Source organism: Rosa rugosa, chromosome 6 (genome assembly GCF_958449725.1).
Source record: "Rosa rugosa chromosome 6, drRosRugo1.1, whole genome shotgun sequence".
In the NCBI taxonomy this organism is placed as follows: Eukaryota; Viridiplantae; Streptophyta; class Magnoliopsida; order Rosales; family Rosaceae; genus Rosa; species Rosa rugosa.
This window is the reverse complement of record NC_084825.1, coordinates 32,132,545-32,152,840: the sequence shown is the minus strand read 5'-3', so window position 1 is coordinate 32,152,840 and position 20,296 is coordinate 32,132,545. Positions and strand designations below refer to the sequence as shown.

The 20,296-nt window shown below is 41.3% G+C and overlaps 2 protein-coding genes and 1 pseudogene across 3 annotated transcripts in view; 1 reads left to right on the top strand and 2 right to left on the bottom strand.

Moving 5' to 3' along the window:
• The window catches only part of LOC133718673 (disease resistance-like protein DSC1), an 80,893-nt gene extending 73,960 nt beyond the window's left edge, over nucleotides 1-6,933 (top strand). Inside the window, exons 2-9 of one of the 2 annotated variants that reach the window (XM_062145533.1) lie at nucleotides 122-1,205; nucleotides 1,355-1,741; nucleotides 1,865-3,172; nucleotides 3,261-3,976; nucleotides 4,092-4,226; nucleotides 4,494-4,736; nucleotides 4,974-5,277; nucleotides 5,420-6,933. In XM_062145533.1, the coding sequence (XP_062001517.1) occupies nucleotides 122-1,205; nucleotides 1,355-1,741; nucleotides 1,865-3,172; nucleotides 3,261-3,976; nucleotides 4,092-4,226; nucleotides 4,494-4,736; nucleotides 4,974-5,277; nucleotides 5,420-6,805 (5,563 nt within the window). In that variant the 3' untranslated portion in view covers nucleotides 6,806-6,933. The remainder of the gene's footprint in view (nucleotides 1-121; nucleotides 1,206-1,354; nucleotides 1,742-1,864; nucleotides 3,173-3,260; nucleotides 3,977-4,091; nucleotides 4,227-4,493; nucleotides 4,737-4,973; nucleotides 5,278-5,419) is intronic. The other variant, XM_062145534.1, reaches the window with a different exon arrangement.
• A 3,936-nt stretch (nucleotides 6,934-10,869) lies between these two features.
• LOC133718554 (UDP-glucuronate 4-epimerase 3-like) lies at nucleotides 10,870-12,303 on the bottom strand (annotated as a pseudogene).
• Nucleotides 12,304-14,912: 2,609 nt separating this feature from the next.
• Nucleotides 14,913-18,104, bottom strand: LOC133716595 (uncharacterized). Its single transcript, XM_062143285.1, has one exon. It carries the CDS (start codon nucleotides 18,102-18,104, stop codon nucleotides 14,913-14,915), a length of 3,192 nt encoding a protein of 1,063 aa, XP_061999269.1.
• Nucleotides 18,105-20,296: the final 2,192 nt, after the last annotated feature.

Sequence of the window (20,296 nt, the reverse complement as noted above, 5' to 3'; positions counted from 1 at the left end):
AATACCCACCCCTCTTTTGGTATGGTGCGGGTGATATTGTGTATATTTTCTTAGCAACCGTATGGCATCATGGACGTCCTTCTCTGAGTCTTGACTGCATTTGTTTTTTTAATTTTTGAAGGGATGATGCCAAGCTCATTGATGATATTGTAAATACTGTCTTTGATAAAGTGAATTGGATCTCGCCACGTAGAGAGTATGGCTTGGTTGCAATGGATTCCCACCTGCATCAAGTGGAACGACTATTATATGCTGCGCCTGATGATGTTGTCTATGTTGGAATCTGGGGAATGGGCGGCTTGGGTAAAACAACCATTGCCAGGGCTGTTTATGACAAAATTTCTCATCAATTTGAACACCGTTACTTCCTTATTAGAGATGTGAGGGAAGGCTTCATGAAGAAAGGTGGTGAGGTACGGATGCAACATCAATTTCTATCTGGAATCTTGAAGGTAAACCCCAACAATTTCGATGGGGATTACATGATCGTGTGGTTGGAAAGGCTACGTGAGAAAAAAATTATAGTTGTTCTTGACGATGTATCCCGTTCCTGGGAAATTGACGCCTTACTCGGAAGCCTAAAGGAACGTTCATTTGGTTGTGGTAGTATAGTCATTGTAACAACTAGAGATGAACAAGTACTAGGTGGATTTAGCAGGATATACAAGCCCAACCCATTAAGTGATCCTGACTCTCTTGAACTCTTCAACCAGAATGCCTTCACAACAATGCCACCCTCAAAAGAGTATGATGATGTTTCAAAACGTGCAATCGAATATGCTCACGGTCTGCCTTTAGCACTTCAAATCTTGGGAGCTCATCTTCGTGGCAAACGTGCATCTGAGTGGGAACATGTGTTGGAGAAAATAAAGAATGTCCCAAACCCACACATTCACAATGTGCTTAAAATAAGCTTTGATGGACTAGATGCCACCGAAAAGAACATATTTCTAGATATTGCATGCTTTTTCAAAGGAATGCACATAGAGTATGTAGAATTTATTCTGAACAGTTGTGGCTTCTATGCCAGCAGTGGTTTAAGAGTTCTAATTAACAAGGATCTTGTAAGTTTCTCAGAGTTTGATGGGCTCAAGATCCATGATCTCCTACATGAAATTGGTAGGGATATCGTCCGGAAAAAACCTTGGAAGCATAGTAGATTATGGAGTTATGAAGATGTTCAGGAGACCATAGCACAAAATAAGGTGAGATGTACCATCCTGCATGATATCTTATCTTCATCTTTCTCATATATACTAATCTTAGCATACATCTTCAACTTTAACTTAACAAATTTCTTAAATAAGGCTCCTGGACATAAACTCTCACTTAAATTTATTTATTGGTTATTCAGGCTATGAAAGTTGAAGGCGTAATGATTGAATTGGCCGACTCAGAAGATATACATGTAGATGCTGAAGCTTTTGTTAGTATGGTGAACCTGAGATTGCTCAGAATCACTTACCCCCCAGATGTGAACTATCATCATGGGTCCTTCAGAAAAGAATTTGAAGGGGAATTATGGCCGGGGCACATGTACCGAATGGAGCACATGTACCGAATATATTCTCGCTGTAAATTACACTTGAATGGGGACCTAAACTGTCTTTCTCAGAAGTTGAGGGTTCTCGCTTGGCATGGTTGCCCTCTAAAGTCTTTGCCGTCCAAGTTTAACCCCAAGCATCTTGTTGACCTTGACATGCGTGGGAGCCACATCGAACAACTTTGGCCAGAACCCAAGGTACATATGAACAATACTTCCGTTCTGAAATTATATTGTAGTTTCTTTTAAATGCTAATTTATGAATTTCAGATGCGCGCCTATGATATTAATGCATGTCTTGCCGGTTGTTGTGACATCCAGGCTGCGAAAGAATTGATAAGCATCGATTTAAGTTCCTGTAAAAATCTTAAGGAAATCCCCCTCTTCACCGAGGCGCCGAAGCTTCAGAAACTAATTCTTTACCGTTGTACAAGTTTAGTGGAGGTTTCCCCATCCATTTCAGATCTTACAGGCCTTGTTTTCTTGAGTTTATATGGTTGCACAGAACTTAAGATTCTTCCAAGCAGCATTCATATGATGAAATCTCTCAAGACCCTTGTTCTTTCCGACTGCTCAAATCTTGAGATGTTTCCCGAGATTTCAGAAGATGTGGAAGCACTATCGGAGCTCAAGTTAGATTGCACTGCGATTAAGGAACTACCATCCTCAATTGTACGGCTTCGGGGACTTAAATCCCTTAATCTTTCTGGCTGCAGAAATCTTGAGATGTTTCCCGAAATTTCAGAAGATATGGAAGCATTATCGAAGCTCGAGTTAGATCGCACTGCGATTAAGGAACTACCATCCTCAATTGTACGGCTTCGGGGTCTTAAATCCCTTGATCTTTCCTACTGCAAAAATCTTGAGATGTTTCCCGAGATTTTTGAAGATATGGAGGCACTAACGGAGCTTATATTAGTTGGCAGTGCAATTAAGGAACTACCATCCTCAATTGAACGGCTTCGTGGACTTAAATCATTAAATATGAATTACTGCAGAAGCCTTGTCTGTCTTCCGGACAGTATCTGTGATTTGGCAGACCTTAAACATCTCGACCTCGGCTTGTGCTCAAAACTTTGCAACTTGCCTGAGAATTTGGGGTACTTAAAATCTCTGTTTAAACTTGACGTTATGGGAACTGGTTTAAAACGACTCCCGGTCTCTATCTTACATTTGAAGATTGGAAGATTATCGTTTCTTCATTGCAAACAAATGGAGGCCCCCCTTTCATCATGGCCATCATCAATTGAAGTTCGTTGTACTGATGTGGTGCATCTTGATTTTAGTTATTGCAATCTGAAGGATTTATCGGATTCCATTGCTTATTTTCGTTCATTAAGGGAATTGAACTTGTCAAGTAATAAGAATCTGACGAGCCTGCCTGCAGCCATGAATCAACTGGGTTGCTTAGAACAGCTTGAATTGGAAGGTTGCGAGAGTCTGAGATCAATACCAGAGCTTTCATCAAGAATAAGTTACATAAATGCGCATAATTGCGTAGCTTTGGAAGCTGTTTCAACACCACAGTCTCCCTACGATATCGTTCGGTGCTTCAAATTCGGTAACTGCCATAAGCTGGTACAGGAAGATATTTTCAGAGATATTGTAGAAAGACATTCTCCTCCTCAGGTATAAACATAAAGCTGACCACTTTTTTTTCTTTTGATATTTTCGCCTTTGCGAAAGAAGTTAATATGTTTTTTCTTTGTTGTTGTAGGGTAATTGTTCCCGACCCTTTTATTTCTCTCTTCCTGGAAGTAAAATTCCAGAGCAGTTCAACCATCAGTGGAGAGGGACTTCCGTAACTGTCCCGCTACCACAAAATTGGTTTGACAAGAAGTTTTTGGGGTTTGCTATATGCGCGGTTACTAACGAGCCCCAAAGTGTTGATTATCGATGTTTTTGGAGTTTGACTGATCGATGTTTCTGTACCTTCAAAGGAGAACATTGCGAGTACCGTTTCAGTTTCTATTTGTTCAATACTCATTTTCGATATCGCGAGAATTGGCTTGTGTCAAATCACATGTTACTGGGATATGTGCCATGGTCTGAATTTGGCATTAATGGAGAGGAAGTGAACGAACGCTCTTACACTGAGGCCAAATTTGAGATAGAATTGCACTATGAATTCGAAGAATCGGAAGAATCGGAGGAGGTAGCATTCAACCCGAGCATCGAAAGGTGCGGAGTTCGATTCTTTTTTGCCAACAACGAGGATGAGGAAGTTGCCCATCAAGATTTTGGGGAACCAATAGTACATAATTCTGAGATCAGGAGCCTTGACGGGTGCTTGGCTGAACGCAGTGGTAGTGACATCACAAGTGACACCTCTGATGAGGAGGAGCAATACCTTAAATTATCGGAAGTTTTTGAAGGTGCAAACAGAAAACCAAGTTACATCATAAATGAGGACAATGATTCATCTCGGAAGAGGTTTAATCTCCATGTCTATAAGCTGATTATAAGATTGACCACTTTTTTGCATGATAACTTCATATATATGAATGAATTCAATGGCTATTTATAAGAATTTTGACGTACGTTGCAGGAAAACTCTGGAACGTTGGACACAAGAAGTCAGACCTCTGATCGAAGTGGTTACATCGGGTCTGATCCGTGGGCATCTGTATGATGGTTTTAGCTGGGACTGCGATGGGTATATTGAAAACCATGGCGGATTAAGGTACCAGAACTTTTTCATCATATCAAATCCATCTGATTTTTTCTTTTTATCAAACACCAGAACTTGACTTGAGCTTACCCATACAAAGAAGTTTTAACCTGTAACCTATTTGGATGAAGCGTCTCTTTTCATCACTGGAGCTCGTAAGTTAACGCTTTATGACTTAACAGTTCTTCATGTAGCTTAAGGTCCCACATGAAAAACTAGTTCACAGAAGCCGATCACTTACAAATCAGATCCATTTATAACATTAAATTACTATATTAGCTGTGGCCGGTATGCTTGTACACATGAACCTGGCTGTCGGGCCCGAGCTGAAATGCGATCTTTCAGTGACAACAAAACAATCCTTGAAATTACTTACATTGGGAGGCACACTTGTTGGAAAACTCTTCCAATGTTGACACACCAAGTAAGAGTTACACCACGTATGGGGATTGAAGGTCCTTTTGATGGCTTTACATGGGGGGAGTACACCCAAACGAACATACCAGGAGCTGAATACCCAAGGTACGTATTTCGGACATTTCCTTGTATCAAATTTGGCTACGCTTCATGAAATTATAATGTTAGTATTGTAACGATTTTTCAGTAAATGTAGTAATGTACGAACAATATAATCTCTTTTTAGTTGTGTCAGCACTTTATGATGTTTCTTAAGGTCTCGTATGAAACTAATGTCCTACAAAGTGCATAGTTACAAGTTTGAACCATTTCATTCTATAACAGATTGTTTATATTTAGCAGAGTCTATTATTACGTGTGCACTCCTCAAAATGTCAAAGGCTGCATGGCCATAAAGGAAGTGCAACACTCCAGTGATAAAAAAATCCTGAAAATTACTTACAGAGGAAGGCACACATGTATAGAAGCCTCCGACAGCAGTAGTATCTCCGCGGGCAGTGATGCATCAAGTATTCATGAACAAGTTGTCCAATCATCAAGCTCACCAGGAGCCAATGATCATGGAGGAAATGAAATCAGAGTAGCCGACAATCCAGTGGATGAGGATAATGTGATTGTGTCACGAGATGCAAGCCCACAGGATATGGTACGTTTTTCATTACCCAATTTTGATAAGTTCAGCCAACCTTCCTATTATATATGATCCTAAATAAGTTGAAATTCACAACCTTTATTCTGAATGAATTCTTTTATGGTCTTGAATTGTTAATTTCAATTGAACTTCACAGTCAAATAGAAAGGAAGTTGCTGCAAAGAAAAGCAAAGGTGAAGAAGTGGCTGAGCTTGAAGTTGAGATGACAGAAAAGAAGAAGAAGAAAAAGGATAAAGACAATGATGTTTTGGATTCTTCAGATGGGGAGAAATCTGTGAAGGTGAAGAAGCACAGAGATAAAGAAGAAGCTGGTTCACCACAAACTAAAAAGTCTGAAAAGAAGAAAAAGAAGAGAAACAAAGAGGCTGAAGATCATGGTGCTGATGCTGCCACTGATAATGGCAAGGGTGATGGTGAGGCTGATAAGAGTGAGAGAAAGAAGAATGAGAAGAAGAAGCACAAACAACAGGAAATAACTGACAGTCCTGTTCCAGTTCCTGCAAAGAAAAGCAAAGGTGAAGAAGTGGCTGAGCTTGAAGTTGAGAAGACAGAAAAGAAGAAGAAGAAGAAGAAAAAGGATAAAGACGTTGGTGTTTTGGATTTTTCAGATGGGGAGAAATCTTTGAAGGTGAAGAAGCACAAAGATAATGAAGAAGCTGGTTCACCTCAAACTGAAAAGTCTGAAAAGAAGAAAAAGAAGAGAAACAAAGAGGCTGAGTATCATGGTGCTGATGCTGCCACTGATAATGGCAAGGGTGATGGTGAGGCTGATAAGAGTGAGAAAAAGAAGAATGAGAAGAAGAAGCGCAAAGAAGAGGAAATAACTGACAGTGCTGTTACAGTTCCTGCAAAGAAAAGCAAAGGTGAAGAAGTCGCTGAGCTTGAAGTTGAGAAGACAGAAAAGAAGAAGAAGAAGAAGAAAAAGGATAAACACAATGGTGTTTTGGATTCTTCAGATGGGGAGAAATCTGTGAAGGTGAAGAAGCACAAAGATAAAGAAGAAGCTGGTTCACCTCAATCTGAAAAGTCTGAAAAGAAGAAAAACAAAGAGGCTGAGGATCATGGTGCTGACGCTGCCACTGATAATGGCAAGGGTGATTGTGAGGCTTATAAGAGTGAGAAAAAGAAGAATGAGAAGAAGAAGCGCAAACAAGAGGAAATAACTGACAGTGCTGTTACAGTTCCTGCAAAGAAAAGCAAAAGTGAAGAAGTCGCTGAGCTTGAAGTTGAGAAGACAGAAAAGAAGAAGAAGATGAAGAAGAAGAAAAAGGATAAAGACAATGGTGTTTTGGATTCTTCAGATGGGGAGATATCTGTGAAGGTGAAGAAGCACAAAGATAAAGAAGAAGCTGGTTCACCACAAACTGAAAAGTCTGAAAAGAAGAAAAAGAAGAGAAACAAAGAGGCTGAAGATCATGGTGCTGATGCTGCCACTAATAATGGCAAGGGTGATGGTGAGGCTGATAAGAGTGAGAAAAAGAAGAAGAAGAAGAAGGATAAATCGGATGCTGACGAAGAATAGATGAAAGGTTTAGTAGTAGTGTCTTTGGTGTATGCCTCTCTTTTCTTTCGTTTACAATGAGAAATTTTCCATCTAACTTGTGGATTTTCATATCTCGCTTATGTAATTTTATCAATTTTCTCATTTTTCTGCAGAACTAGTTTATGTAGTTTAGCTTTGTACTGGTCTGTTTTTCTTCCAAAAAAAAAAAAAAAAACAACAACACTTTCACGATGCCAAAGATAAAGCAAATGACGACATGGTTGCTTCTGCTGATTATGATGGTGTCGTGAGTGAGGGAATAAGCGATGTTGTGGTAAACCAGAAGAGCGCTTCTTTGGGGAAGAGGAGCCTAAGGACTTTGAAGAGGCTCTGGACTTCAATAACATCAAGGCAAAGGACATGAGAAATGATGGAAGCTGCTGATAATCAACCAAATGAATCCAACTCCATTCCAAACATTAATCCATGACGATCCTCACCAGGACTGCCGGTGGTTGTGCTCGGGAGAGCCTAGACTTGTGTGGTATTTAAGATACTGGAGCTACTGTTAAGGATCAGTCTTGAGCTATATTTTGATAACTATGTTTGTGTGCCCAGAGTGTGGCAATGTGGTGGGCTTCGACTTAACTGGTGTTTAAGAATAATTAATCCTAATGTTTTATTCAACATTTTGATTCTTTAATCTAGAGTTCTAGACTAACAGAGGCTCTTGCCTTTCTCCTGCATGTCCAACAGGAACATTGCCAGAAAGCGGCAAATAGTGGACAGAGGATTATACGCATAAACAAAAACAAAAACACACAATATCTCCTTTTAAGTTGTTGGGTGGGCATGATAAAATCAGTTCAACATTGAAGTTAATTCTGTCTTTTAATTTCTTTTTGTTTCACATTTCAGAGGGATCGAAAGTCTATAGCTTTTTCAACCTAGATTCCAGCCATCAAGAAAAGGAAGCAAAGAAAAGCTTGTGCCAAGCACCAGGCAAACAACATTTGCAACTGTGTTTTTGGCAAGCCTCATCCTTCCTTATATATAGAAATCCTTGCGCAAACTCCGCATCTTTTTTCCAATGTGGATATTGGTATTGCTGAAATGAATTACATTTTTCGACTCCACTCCCCTTTTAACTTTTTCTCCTATTGTCTACAAATCCTCGGAATCTGTTAGAGCTATATATGCATGATTAATTATCCACTATATTAACTGAGGTTTAACTATACAAGCAAAGAGTGCTCATCCGATATATATCATACAACCTGCAAATCTATTAACAACACGAAATTGATCAAATGTGATCTCAGAGGGATGAAGATGGACATACCATGATACCATACAGGGATTCCATATGAATTATATATGCCTGAAGTTATTGAAAATGTGTTTGAAACAACGACATCGATATTTATAATAGAGCATGTATAAAAGACACTATCAATCACCCTCTCACACAGTGTCACTTTAACATCCTGTTACTTGACTTAATTCCCCATCTCTGGGGCTAAGCCTCATGGGTGAGAACATAAGCTTTTCCGATCTTGTTAACACCCGCAAAGACTGGATTATCGTTGTGATCTCGAATGACAGATCATGTCGCAGCAGCTGCATCCTGGCACACTGATCCATCAAAGTTGAGCTTGTAGACTTCTCTGGATACCGTTTGATTGATGTGAAGAGCAGAAGCAGCCATAGTAGACCAAAGGAAAGCCCAAGATATCTCTAGCCTATTGATCGGTGGAAACAGCATAGGCCCAATGGGGGCGTTATAGAGGTGGTAGTCCATAAATTGGAAATATCTGCATTTCTTTTGTATAGAGTTCCGCTTCAAAACATTGCTTCAAAACATTACCAGTTTGAGAAGGCTGAGTTTCTCCTTCACTTATCTTCCCGAAGGTTTTAACATTATTGCTAATCCCACTGAATGATCAACTCGTCTAATTGTGACTGAATAAAAAGGCTGGTGAAACAATGAACAAGTCGTTGCGAAAAAACAAAGAAAATGGCCCGTCGATTGCGAGTTGGTAATAAACCAAATTGGTACAGGGTGCAAAAGAATTTCAAACTGATACAACTAGCTCAAAGGGCAACCTGTAAATGCTCCTCATATGCTTAAGAACACAAACAATACAACATACGTTAGCATCACTGGTTTACTCGTTTGCAAAGGTTCTTCTTGATTGATGTGGATCTTATAGAGAATGTATGCCACGTTCGCAGTTCATAATGATAGATTTACCATGTTAATTCTTCGAGCCAAATTCCTAGATTCGTTACTACATACAAACACTATCATGTTATGTAGTATACAAATTTGGAATTTGGTATGTAAAATGAATTCAAACCGACACTACCAGGTTAAGTGGAAACCTGAAAGGCATCATGCTAAAAGGCGAAATGCATATCACGTTAAAAGAAATGTTAGTATCATTCGTTCATGATACAGTGGATTGTCGTGAACTGCTGAGTGACTTTGATGCAAATCAATCAGTTATTAACAATTGCCATTAGAGTAAAAAAGGAACCGCCTGCACTCATATGTATTTAGCAGAATCCCAGGAGGTCAGTTCAAGCAATCCATATGGAACCAAATTACTTGATTCTTAAGAAAACCAGTCTTGCTGACAAGTTAAAGCAGGCATATACCTAACTCACCTCATAAGTATCCAAATGGGAAGCCAAAATTGAGGCCTTCAAACCGGGTGGCATTTCCACATAACAAAATGACAGGCAATAAAAGTCGAATAGAAAAATTGAAGCAACTCCACATACATAAAACATGTTAAAGACTAAAAAGACAAGCAGAAAACTACTACTTAAATTTGGACTTCCCTTAAATTTCCCAGCTCCATGTCACTGTCAAAAGACCAGAGACAAAGAGGAAGACAGCCTTTACAAATCAGCAGGCTGGCCATGGTGTATACTCTGGCATAATTTTCTGCCTAAACTTCCTGAGGCATCATGTCCTGTCTAAAATAATCACGATGATTCAATTGCCCTGCAACTTAACCCTCCATCAAGATACAAATAGTAATTATTATCAAGTGCATTGTTCCCTTCTGGAATTAACTTGCAGCACGAATTTGAATATAAGAAATAAATTAAAAAATCGAATTAAAAGCAAAGCAAGTGTTTCTGTGCAGGGGGTACTATTAAACATACTACTTAAGCAGCCTATGAGTCTTCAGTTACTAAACAAAGACACCGTATAGTTTTCCAAAACTGTCCCATACACAAAAAAGGAAATGTGGCTCAGAAAGGAATAAGAGAATTACTAGAGGCAGTAATAACATGCATAATTGCCAAAAAGGTTTTTCAAAGGCACAGGAAGGAGCAAAAATAGAAAGGTAAAGTCTGCACTTTAACAAAGGAAATTGGAGATAGAAAGGAAGTTATACAAAAAATGTTTGGATTGTTAAACTTATCATTTGGTGTCGGAACTGCACACAACAAACTATATTCGGAATTGGACGTTGCTACAATAGTGGTGAATTGTGGGTACTCTAATTGGAAAGTTTTTACTTTTCAACTACTTCCAGTGTCATTGCCTTGCATAAATTGAATAAAGGCAAAATGGGGAGAAAACAAAATGCTAGAGATATTCACCAGTAAAACTTTAGAAGTGCTTTGCCTTTCTATGTCATTTAGGGTAATACAGTAAAATATCACTCTGTTTAGTAACTAGAAAAACCACAGTAATGAGGGGTTTATCCAACAAAAACTTACCAAGTTCTTGTGATTAATTCTCTGCTATTCCTTGAGATTCAAATATAGATTACAAACCCTGACAGAGTATATACACAATAACGTCAATATACACCAGAAAGTTAAAGAGAATCGAGCATAACTAACATTGAAGAATCATCTGTCCTCAACTGTAAGCCATAACCAAAACAAAAGGCATGCAGGATGGTAACATGACAACCTCAAGCTGATCTTAAAAGGTTTGGCGTGCAGGGTAACAAAGTCAGCTGCAAGATTTCCTTAAAAAACCACAATTAATTCCTGAGACATAAACTATATATACAACATGCAATGTATGAAAAATCAATAACACACTACACATAATCAGCTGGATTTATATCATATAGTAGTAAATACGAATAACCATACTATCGTGTGCTATTTTATTGAATTGCATAGCAATGATAAATGTCCACCAATTAGCATAGCTCTATCAGTCATGAATTCTACAATGCCGAAGATACAACAATTACATTCCAAGAAAAGAAAGAGACGATCCTCGTTTTCTCTTAATACAGAACGGGAGTGCTCAGAAAACAATGTCCCCCAACCACAAAACTTCTTCAATGTAGTTCACAAGGTTTCCTCCCAATATGGCATTACTCATTAAGATATATGGAAAAACGATACTTGGGGCAATGACAGAAATGTTAAAACAATCATAAGAATTATAATGAACAAGAATTCAAAGGATCTACCACACAATCAAAAGAATTTTTCAGCCTGCGGCCTTCTTCCCACCAGAATAGTAAGTCAGGTACCACCTAACAAATTTCTTCAACCCTGTCTGCAGATCGGTTGTGGGCTTATACCCAAGTTCCCTCTGCGCGGAGCTGATGTTTGCGTGAGTAAACTGAACATCCCCATTACGCGGCAACTTCAATATGTTCCTCTTGGCCTTGACCTTCAAAAGCCTCTCCAAAATGGTAACAAGATCCGAAACTGGCACAGGAGACGTATTCCCCAAATTGAAAACCCTCAACTGGGCAGGACCCTTCTTCTTCCCCCCACTCCCGGTACTCTTCTCCGCAGTGTCCAACGACGCCAAGCAGCCCTTCACAATATCATCAATGTAGGTAAAATCCCTAGCAACCGTGCCATGATTAGCCGCTTCAAAAATGGGAATACTCTTCCCCTTGTGAAAAAGAAGTAAGCCATATCAGGCCTCCCCCAAGGACCATAAACTGTAAAGAACCTCAACCCGGTAAGCGAAAGACCATATATATGATTATAAGTATGCGCAATCTCTTCACCGGCTTTCTTAGTAGCAGCATACAAACTAGCAGGCTGATCAGTCCGGTCTCTCTCCGAAAAGGGTACCTTAGTGTTAAGTCCATAGACAGAACTAGAGCTAGCCCAAACAATTGCAGGTTGTGGATTCGCATTCTTACAAACTTCAAGCAGATTAACAAGACCAGCTATATTACTACGAACATATGAACCAGGGTTCTCCATGGCCTACCTGACACCAGCTTGAGCAGCCAAATGCATGACATGGGTAAACGCCACCACCTCAAAAAGCTTGCTCAGCAACGCCGAGTCGTTTATGTCCCCTTCCACAATGAACACCCCACTGCGCTCCAAAAGCGCCTGCCTTGCTCTCTTCAACGACGGGTCGTAGTAGTCGTTGAAGCTGTCCAGGCCCTAAACGCCGTCGCCTCGGCGCTTGAGGGTGGCGGAGACGTGGGTGCCGACGAACCCGGCGGCGCCGGAGACGAGCACCGACATGCCGTTTCTGGAGCGGACCAGTACAATCTGACTATCAGGTTGCTTGATACAATTTCAGTCTGACCATCAAGGCTGCTCTCGTCACTCTCTACGCATTGAGGCCTCACGTTACCCACGTCTTCTGTTGGGCCGAGCAGGCAACCAGCTTGCCTGGGTCAGGAATTGGGTCAAGAGTTTCGCCTTTTTCTTGGCCCGGGGTCAGGAAAGGTCTACGAAGCCAGTCAATATACCACTGGTGGAAAGTGGAAACAAATTTTGGGGAAATCATGGTCACCACCTCAGCAATCATAGTTGGAGGCCGGTCAATTGCAAACCCCTGAACATGCTCCAAGTTACCATGACATTCTTTCTAATTAAACTCTAACACTAACGCATCGGATTCAATCAAAATTCCATAGTTCAAAACTTGAAATTGCTTTCAAGATAGTTATATATTATTTTATTATAATTTCAATAAAAAAAAATTATTGTGGGAATTTGGAGTTACTTAATTGAGTGATGTTTACATCCTCATGAAATCATTTGAGTGTCAATATATATGTGTAACCTTGGATCTTCACTGATTTAGTGATATTATTCCTAAATGCATCCTACTGGAAATCCTAATACCAGAGATCTTTCTTTGTTTACAATAAATATGAATACTTCAGTAGGCCGGGAGGACGACTGGAGGAGCACTTCCTGACCCACCAATTCTAGCACAGCACAGTACATGGGAAAGGGCAAAATGCTGTAGGTTATGTCTTGGAGAAAGAGAAAGGCTAGGCTTCGTCCCATCATCTAGCGAATCGTTTCACGCGTTGCATCGTAAGGCATCTTCGTGAAAAAGATGCGTCCTTATAGCAGGGTAGGTGGGATTCTATGTTTTGCCTTAAATGTGAAAGACCATGTCCTTCTTTTTCAACACTGTCACCGAGTCACATGCATACTGTCAGGCTGCAGAAGTAGATGTTATAATTCACTTTAAACTTTCAAGTGAGTACCAACTTTGTTAGGTGGGTAATTATTAGGCTAGTCTTTGAATTTTCAGTAAATCAAAATTCGAGAGTGTTATGACTGTAATCTGAGATTACCAGCTAAACCAACAAAGATCTGTACGTACTAATGTACTATGAAGCACATCACATGGGAGAGATTAAAAGGCTAGCTTATGTCTCTGTGAGAAAGAGTCATTATTACTTTCACAAGTTCTTTTTCTTTTTAACCTCGTTTACCGGTGTTTGGCTCCAATTTTGCTGCAGCTGGTCAACAGTCTCTTTTCTGCGCGGGCGTGCCAGCATCGTTCGGGTGCGGTCGTTGGGGGTGTCCCTTGACCTGACTTCTTTTGAGCGACTGTAGACGAGGAGAGCACCAACCTCGTCGCAGGATTCTTTGTGCCTCGTGCTGGAGGACTTTGTCTTGTGTCACCAAGTCGATACTCAACGTTGTAGGTTAAGCAGAGCGAAATCACCAGGAAGTAGAGAGAACTTGCTAAAGCGTGACTTTAGCAAGGCTGGTTTGCGAGGGCGTTACCCTTGCTTGGCTGGTTCCGTAACCGTTGTGGTAGCGGTATTACAATCGGCTCCCGAGGAGACTAGGACCGAAGTACGTTGACAGAGGGTTTGGTGGCACTGAAAGTCGGCTTCTGAGAAGACTAGGACTAGGAGTGTGATCACCGGTAAGAGAAAGAGAAGGAGAGGAGCTGCTTTTAGAGAGGTTTGCTCTAGAGAGACTTTGATAATCTTAGAGATTGTTGTTGTGAATTGTGTTGTTAATTGTGTTTCATTGTAACCTCTATTTATAGGCTACCATGCCAAAGTGTTTAGCATTAAACAAATGATAGTGGAGCATTAATTGGAGATAGAAATGATGAATTTTGGAGATAAGGAAGCATAATTGAAGATAAAGAATGATGAATTTCGGAGATAAGGAGACATAATTGAAGATAAGGAATGATGAATTTTGAAGATAAGGAAGCACTTTCGGCTCCTTTATTCCTTGAATTTTATCTCCATCAAGCATTCCGATTTTGACCGTGACCTTTTCATAACAAATGTTCCACTATGAGTGTAGATCACTCTGGTAAAGTTTCAGAGCTTTTCATAAAGTGGTTGGGCCGGAAACGCTGCTGGACCTCTTACAGGTCCAGTTTTCCAGTTTTGCTTCTGCAAAAGATTGGACTGATTGTTTGAAGGCCTTCCACTCAAAAATATCTCTGGCACTCTTCATAAGAAATGTTCCACTATGAGTGTAGATCACCCTGGTCAAATTTCAGAATTTTTGGTATAGTGGTTGGGCCGAAAACGCTGATGGACCTCTTACAGGTCCAGTTTTCCAGTTTTGCTTCTGCAGAAAATTGGACTGATTGTTTGAAGGCCTTCCACTCAAAAATATCTCTGGCACTCTTCATAAGAAATGATCCTTGGGATGTCTATATTTAATCTGGACAGTTTTAGCTCATTTCGATTTCATTTGGTTAGTCTGCCGCCCCTCCTTCCTTGTTTAGCTCAGTTTCTCCTAGCCGAAGTAGGAAAATGTGTTAAAGTTGACTTTTCATGTTTCCATGCTTCCATGCTTCCATAGTAGGCTTTACTTAGCCTCTAAATATATATTTCGAACTTGTCGACAATATATAGCTTGAGCCACTGACATTGTCTCAATTTCTCCAAGATGTGTCTTGTCATGCCAAAATGCTTATTTTGGGTCCAAACACCTCCCGCACTTTATCAATGAGAATCGGCCTCACATGGAAGCTAGCTATCAATGCTCCAGACTCTTTTTCAATCGTCAAATTAACCCCTGTAGATCGCAATTCATAAAGTAAAGGAACTCGAACTGCCTTCAAATGGGCTAAAGAGCTAAAGGGCTTTCGGCTAAGTGCATCAGCTACCACATTGGCCCTTCCTGGATGGTACTCAATAGTGCAATCATAGTCCTTAATCAACTCTAACCACCTCCTTTGCCTCAAATTTAAGTCCCTTTGGTTAAGTAGATGCTGGAGACTTTTATGGTCCGTGAAAATCTGGCATCGTGCCCCATAAAGATAGTGTCTCCATAATTTAAGTGCAAGTACTACAGCAGCAAGCTCAAGGTCATGAGTTGGGTAGTTCATTTCGTGAGGTTTCAGCTGCCTAGATGCATAGGCAATCACATTTCCATGCTGCATCAACACACAACCTAAGCCTTGTCTTGAGGCATCACTGTAAATCACATACTCCCCGCTATCATCAGGCAATGCCAGAACTGGGGCACGAGTTAAACGTCCTTTGAGTTCTTGGAAACTTTGTCCACACTCCTCCGACCAAACAAATTTAGCACCCTTCCTGGTCAATTTAGTGAAGGGGGCCGCAAGTCTAGAGAAATCCTGAACGAACCGCCGATAATAACCGGCCAAACCCAAGAAACTACGAATTTCCGTCACGGTGGTGGGTCTTCCCCAATTCAAAACCGCTTCCACCTTTTGAGGATCCACACTAACACCTTCAGCTGACACCACATGGCCCAAGAATCCTATACTGTTAAGCCAGAATTCACACTTACTCAACTTGGCATATAGTCTAGCCTCCCTCAAAGTCCGAAGAACTAGCTTCAAATGCTTAATATGAAGCTCATCACTCTTGGAGTAAACCAGAATGTCATCAATAAACACAATCACAAAACGGTCCAAGTATGGGCGGAATACTCGATTCATGAGATCCATAAAGGCTGCAGGAGCATTGGTTAATCCAAAAGGCATCACCACAAACTCGTAGTGACCATAACGTGATCGGAAAGCGGTCTTGGGTACATCGGACTCTCTTATCCGTAACTGGTGATAACCCGTCCTCAAATCAATCTTAGAAAAGACTTTGGCACCCCGCAATTGATCAAATAAATCATCAATCCGTGGTAATGGATACTTGTTCTTCACTGTGACCTTATTCAATTTTCTATAATCAATACACAATCTCAAAGTGTCATCCTTCTTCTTAACAAAAAGCACCGGAGCACCCCAAGGGGACACACTTGGCCGAATGAAACCTTTATCCAACAACTCCTGTAACTGGGTCTTCAACTCTTTTAACTCAGCTGGGGCCATTCTATAAGGTGCCTGATATATAGGTGTAGTACCAGGGAGCAATTCAATGGTAAAGTCTATTTCTCTTACTGGAGGTAAACCAGGTAGTTCATCAGGAAACACATCCGGAAACTTCCTGACCACAAGAATATCCTCAATATTCAACACCTCCCTCTTTGTATCCACAATGTGTGCCAAATAAGCCTGACAACCTTTATTCAAAAGCTTTTTAGCTGTAATGGCCGAAATCAGGCAAGAGGAGAGAATGTTCCGCTCACCACGGAAAGTGATTTCCGGTTTTCCAAGACTTTGAAACACTACTTCTTTACGGAAACAATCAACCAATGCACCATGTGTCTCCAGAAAGTCCATCCCCAGAATTACATCAAACTCAACAAGATCTAGAGGAATTAGGTTGGCCTCCAAGCAAAAACCATCAACCATTACCCCACAATTATTAAAAACCCATTCTATCTTAAGTGCTTCTCCCGCAAGTAAAGAAACATACCACTCGCCTATAAGGAGTGATGACGGCACATTTGCAAAACATGGGAATCTACTTGACATAAAAGAGTGCGTCGCACTGGGATCAATTAAGGTTAAAGCAGGTTGATTAAAAATAAACAACGTACCAACGATAACTTTCGGTGAATCACGGCCCTCCTGCTGGGTCATGGCGTGCAGTCTAGCATGTGTCACAGGACGACCTCGCTGAGCCCTGCCCTGCTGAGAACTAGCTCGGCCTACCGAGCTAGTGCGGGCACCGCTAGTCGACCTGCCAGCAGAGGACTGACCAACAGTCTGAGTAGGGGTAGATCTGGCTCCCTGAGTCAAAAGAGGGCAGTCTCTCCTGAAGTGGTCCTGCTGACCACACATAAAACATCCCACTGTCTGATACTGCCCAAACTGAGCTGACTGGCTAGTCGAAGCCCCACTCGAACCACCATGATAACTCTTGGACCTCTCAAGCTGCCCAGACTGTTGTCCACTAAACTGACCCCGAGAGAATCTCCTGACACGTCCCCTGAATCTAGTACGGGACCTCGAACTGGAACCACTGCTCTTTCCACTACCAACTGAAGAACCAGAACCGGATGTGGAAGTAGCCCTCTTAGATGGGCCCTGGCTAGGGCCACCAGGATCCCTAGGGTGAAATCCGGCAGGTGAGTTCGACTCAATGTCCATGGCATAAGATACTGCCTCAGCAAAACTTCGGTACGGTGTGCCTAACATCTTATCCTTAAACTTTCCTCCCAGTCCCAAGACAAATCTACGAATCTTGCTTTGCTCAGTACGAACCAAATCCGGCACGTGGTGAGCCAAGGAGAGAAACTCCTGCTCAAACTCCAACACTGACTGATCATCTCTCTTCTCTAGACTCAAGAACTGGTCCTGCATCCGATTAAGGTGGGCATCACTAAAGTACCGTCCATAGAAATGGGTCTTGAACATATCCCATGTCATCGGGCCAGCATTTGCAGGGTCATTGACAACACCAGTCCACCAATGCCAGGCGGTATCCTCAAGGAACTGTACTGCCAAATTCACTTTCCTGTCCTCTGGAAGGTCCATCTGGGAGAAAACTCTCTCCATCCTGTCAAGCCACCGCTGAGCCTCTACAGGTGAGGCGGCAGAAGCAAAAGTCTGAGCCCCATGCCTCCTAGCACGCTCCACAGTATAGTCGGTACGTGACCCGGGGAGCGCTGCAGCAATCTGCCGAAAGAACTGCCCAAAAGTATCCGCAAACCTCCTAGGTATCTGCTCATCATCCTCAACAGGAGGAGTTCCCCTACGTGCTCGGCGATTTCGAGCCATAGTGCCTGAAGAAAAGGATTAAGAAGTTCAAGGATCAGTACAACAAAGTATCTACTTTACATGCATAATAACACACTAGCACCGAAGAGCACACGATGGGGATCCGCCGCGGTCGGGCCATCACTCGGGAGGTACTAGGCGTCATTAGGCATATAGAGTAGCAAGGAAGTAAGGCAGTCTACAGAATCTAGAAACCTAGTGCTCTGATACCAACAGACAAGACCCACCCCGGATTCCACCTTGGAATCCGAAGTGGCCCTGCGGGACCCACTTTTAAAGAAGGTTTACCAAAAATTTCGGCATAACCTCCCTTAAAAATGGACAACCCAAAACCTGTGGAAAACAAATTTCACTTCTAATAATCCAACCACAAACTCCTGGAGCCACCCTGCTCCCATCATTCAACCAACTCAAGCCCAAAAATAATAATAGTGTATCAAGTACTTCAAGTCTAAGAAACTCCAAGATTTAAGATACTACAATTCACAAAGTTAGGTCGTAGACCTCAAATATAATTCCATACAAGTCTGGGTTACAAATCCCATAGTAATCAGAGCAATTCTAGGAACGTAAATTAACATAGAGTACAGTAGGCTAAATAGGTAACCTACAAAATATGATGACGGAAGCGGATGCGGTCACTATGGCTCACTCCTGAACGCCGAGCAGCAACACTGTAAACTGGGCATTTGAAACCGAAGGGCCCAGGGGAAAGTACATAAAAACGTTAGCGTGAGTGGACAAAAATAAACAATTTTAAACCAAAAGGGATTTTATACTTTCCCACATTTATTTCTTTAAAAACTCCCGATGCATGCAATGATTAAGGAAACCAAAACGAGAGAAGTTCTGCCCAAGAAAACCGACTAGCCCCGCTAGTCACAAACAATTAAAAGAAAAGGTTGAAACTCTGATACTCAAGGAAATAAAACTAGCCCCGCTAGTCGAAAATAGTATAATGAGTAGGGGAAGACGATAGCCATACGAGTGAGCCTCCCAGGCTCGGGTGATAGCCTCCCAGGCTAAAGTACTCCCATTACTCTCGTAATATACTCTTACGCCACTATGTGTAGCGATAGGATACTGGGCTTGAGAATTACTGTCACAGAGACAGTAACCAGCGCCACAAAGGCGGAGGGCTTCGGTGATCCCATCACCTCGCCACAAAGGCGGAAGATCAATGCTAGCAATGATAATAGTCACCCAAAGTATGGCAACAGAGAATCCGAAAACCAAGTAAATCCATAAATACATAAGGCTTCCCCATCTCTCGTAAAAGAATTTCCAATGACGTGTCCCACACGCCAAGATAATCTCACGTTCAAAAATAAATAGGAGATAAATAAATATAGAGATTTACTCCATCGAAATCTCATTTCGAAAATCTCATAAAAATCTCAAATCGCCGAATATAAATATAATATAAATAGTATAAATCCGGAAATCACATCAGAAATAAATAAATAAGAGAAAATAAGCATAATCCAATGACGTGACCCCGCACGCCATAAAACCTTCAAATAATCAAATATCCAAAACCATTTTTGAAAATAACCATATGCTCGGGCAAGTAATACGATAAACAAATTATAACCTCGGAACCAATTAAATAAATGCATGCATCATTCTTTGAAAAATAAAAGTCCACTCACAGTATATGGTCAATCCTGACGTCGCTCGGTATCTTCCTCGTACGAAGACTCCTCTCGTCCTGTACGAATAGCACTCGTAAAAATGTATTTACAGGACGGAAATTAACTTTACGATAATTAGAAATTGAGATTCATAACGTCCCCCTTCAAAAACCAACTCCTTAATTCACATCGAATCCATCCGTAATTCTCCAATAATATTCATTCATCGCTATATAAATTCTAAGGTGAATTCGAAAGAAATTCGGCGATCGAATTCACATAAATCGATAATTAACCATTTATACTGAATTCGTAATTCCTCCAATTTCGTCCAAACTTCATGTATAAAATTCTACAATCAATAAAGGATTTATGGAGCCAAAACAGTAATTAAAACTCAGCTCTACGTGCCACCACGCGCCACCCACAGTGGCTGCGCGTGGTAGGGCTGGCAAAATGGGCCGAAGCAACCGAACCGGCCGATTTTCGAACCGGCCTGAACCGATTTGGGCCGAAAATTCGGCCTGCCGACTTTCGGCTCGGCTGAGCCGTACCGTA

What these genes read in the sequence shown, in the direction of transcription:
- LOC133716595 (XM_062143285.1), bottom strand. Translation starts at nt 18,104, where the DNA reads ATGGCTCGAAATCGCCGAGCACGTAGGGGAACTCCTCCTGTTGAGGAT.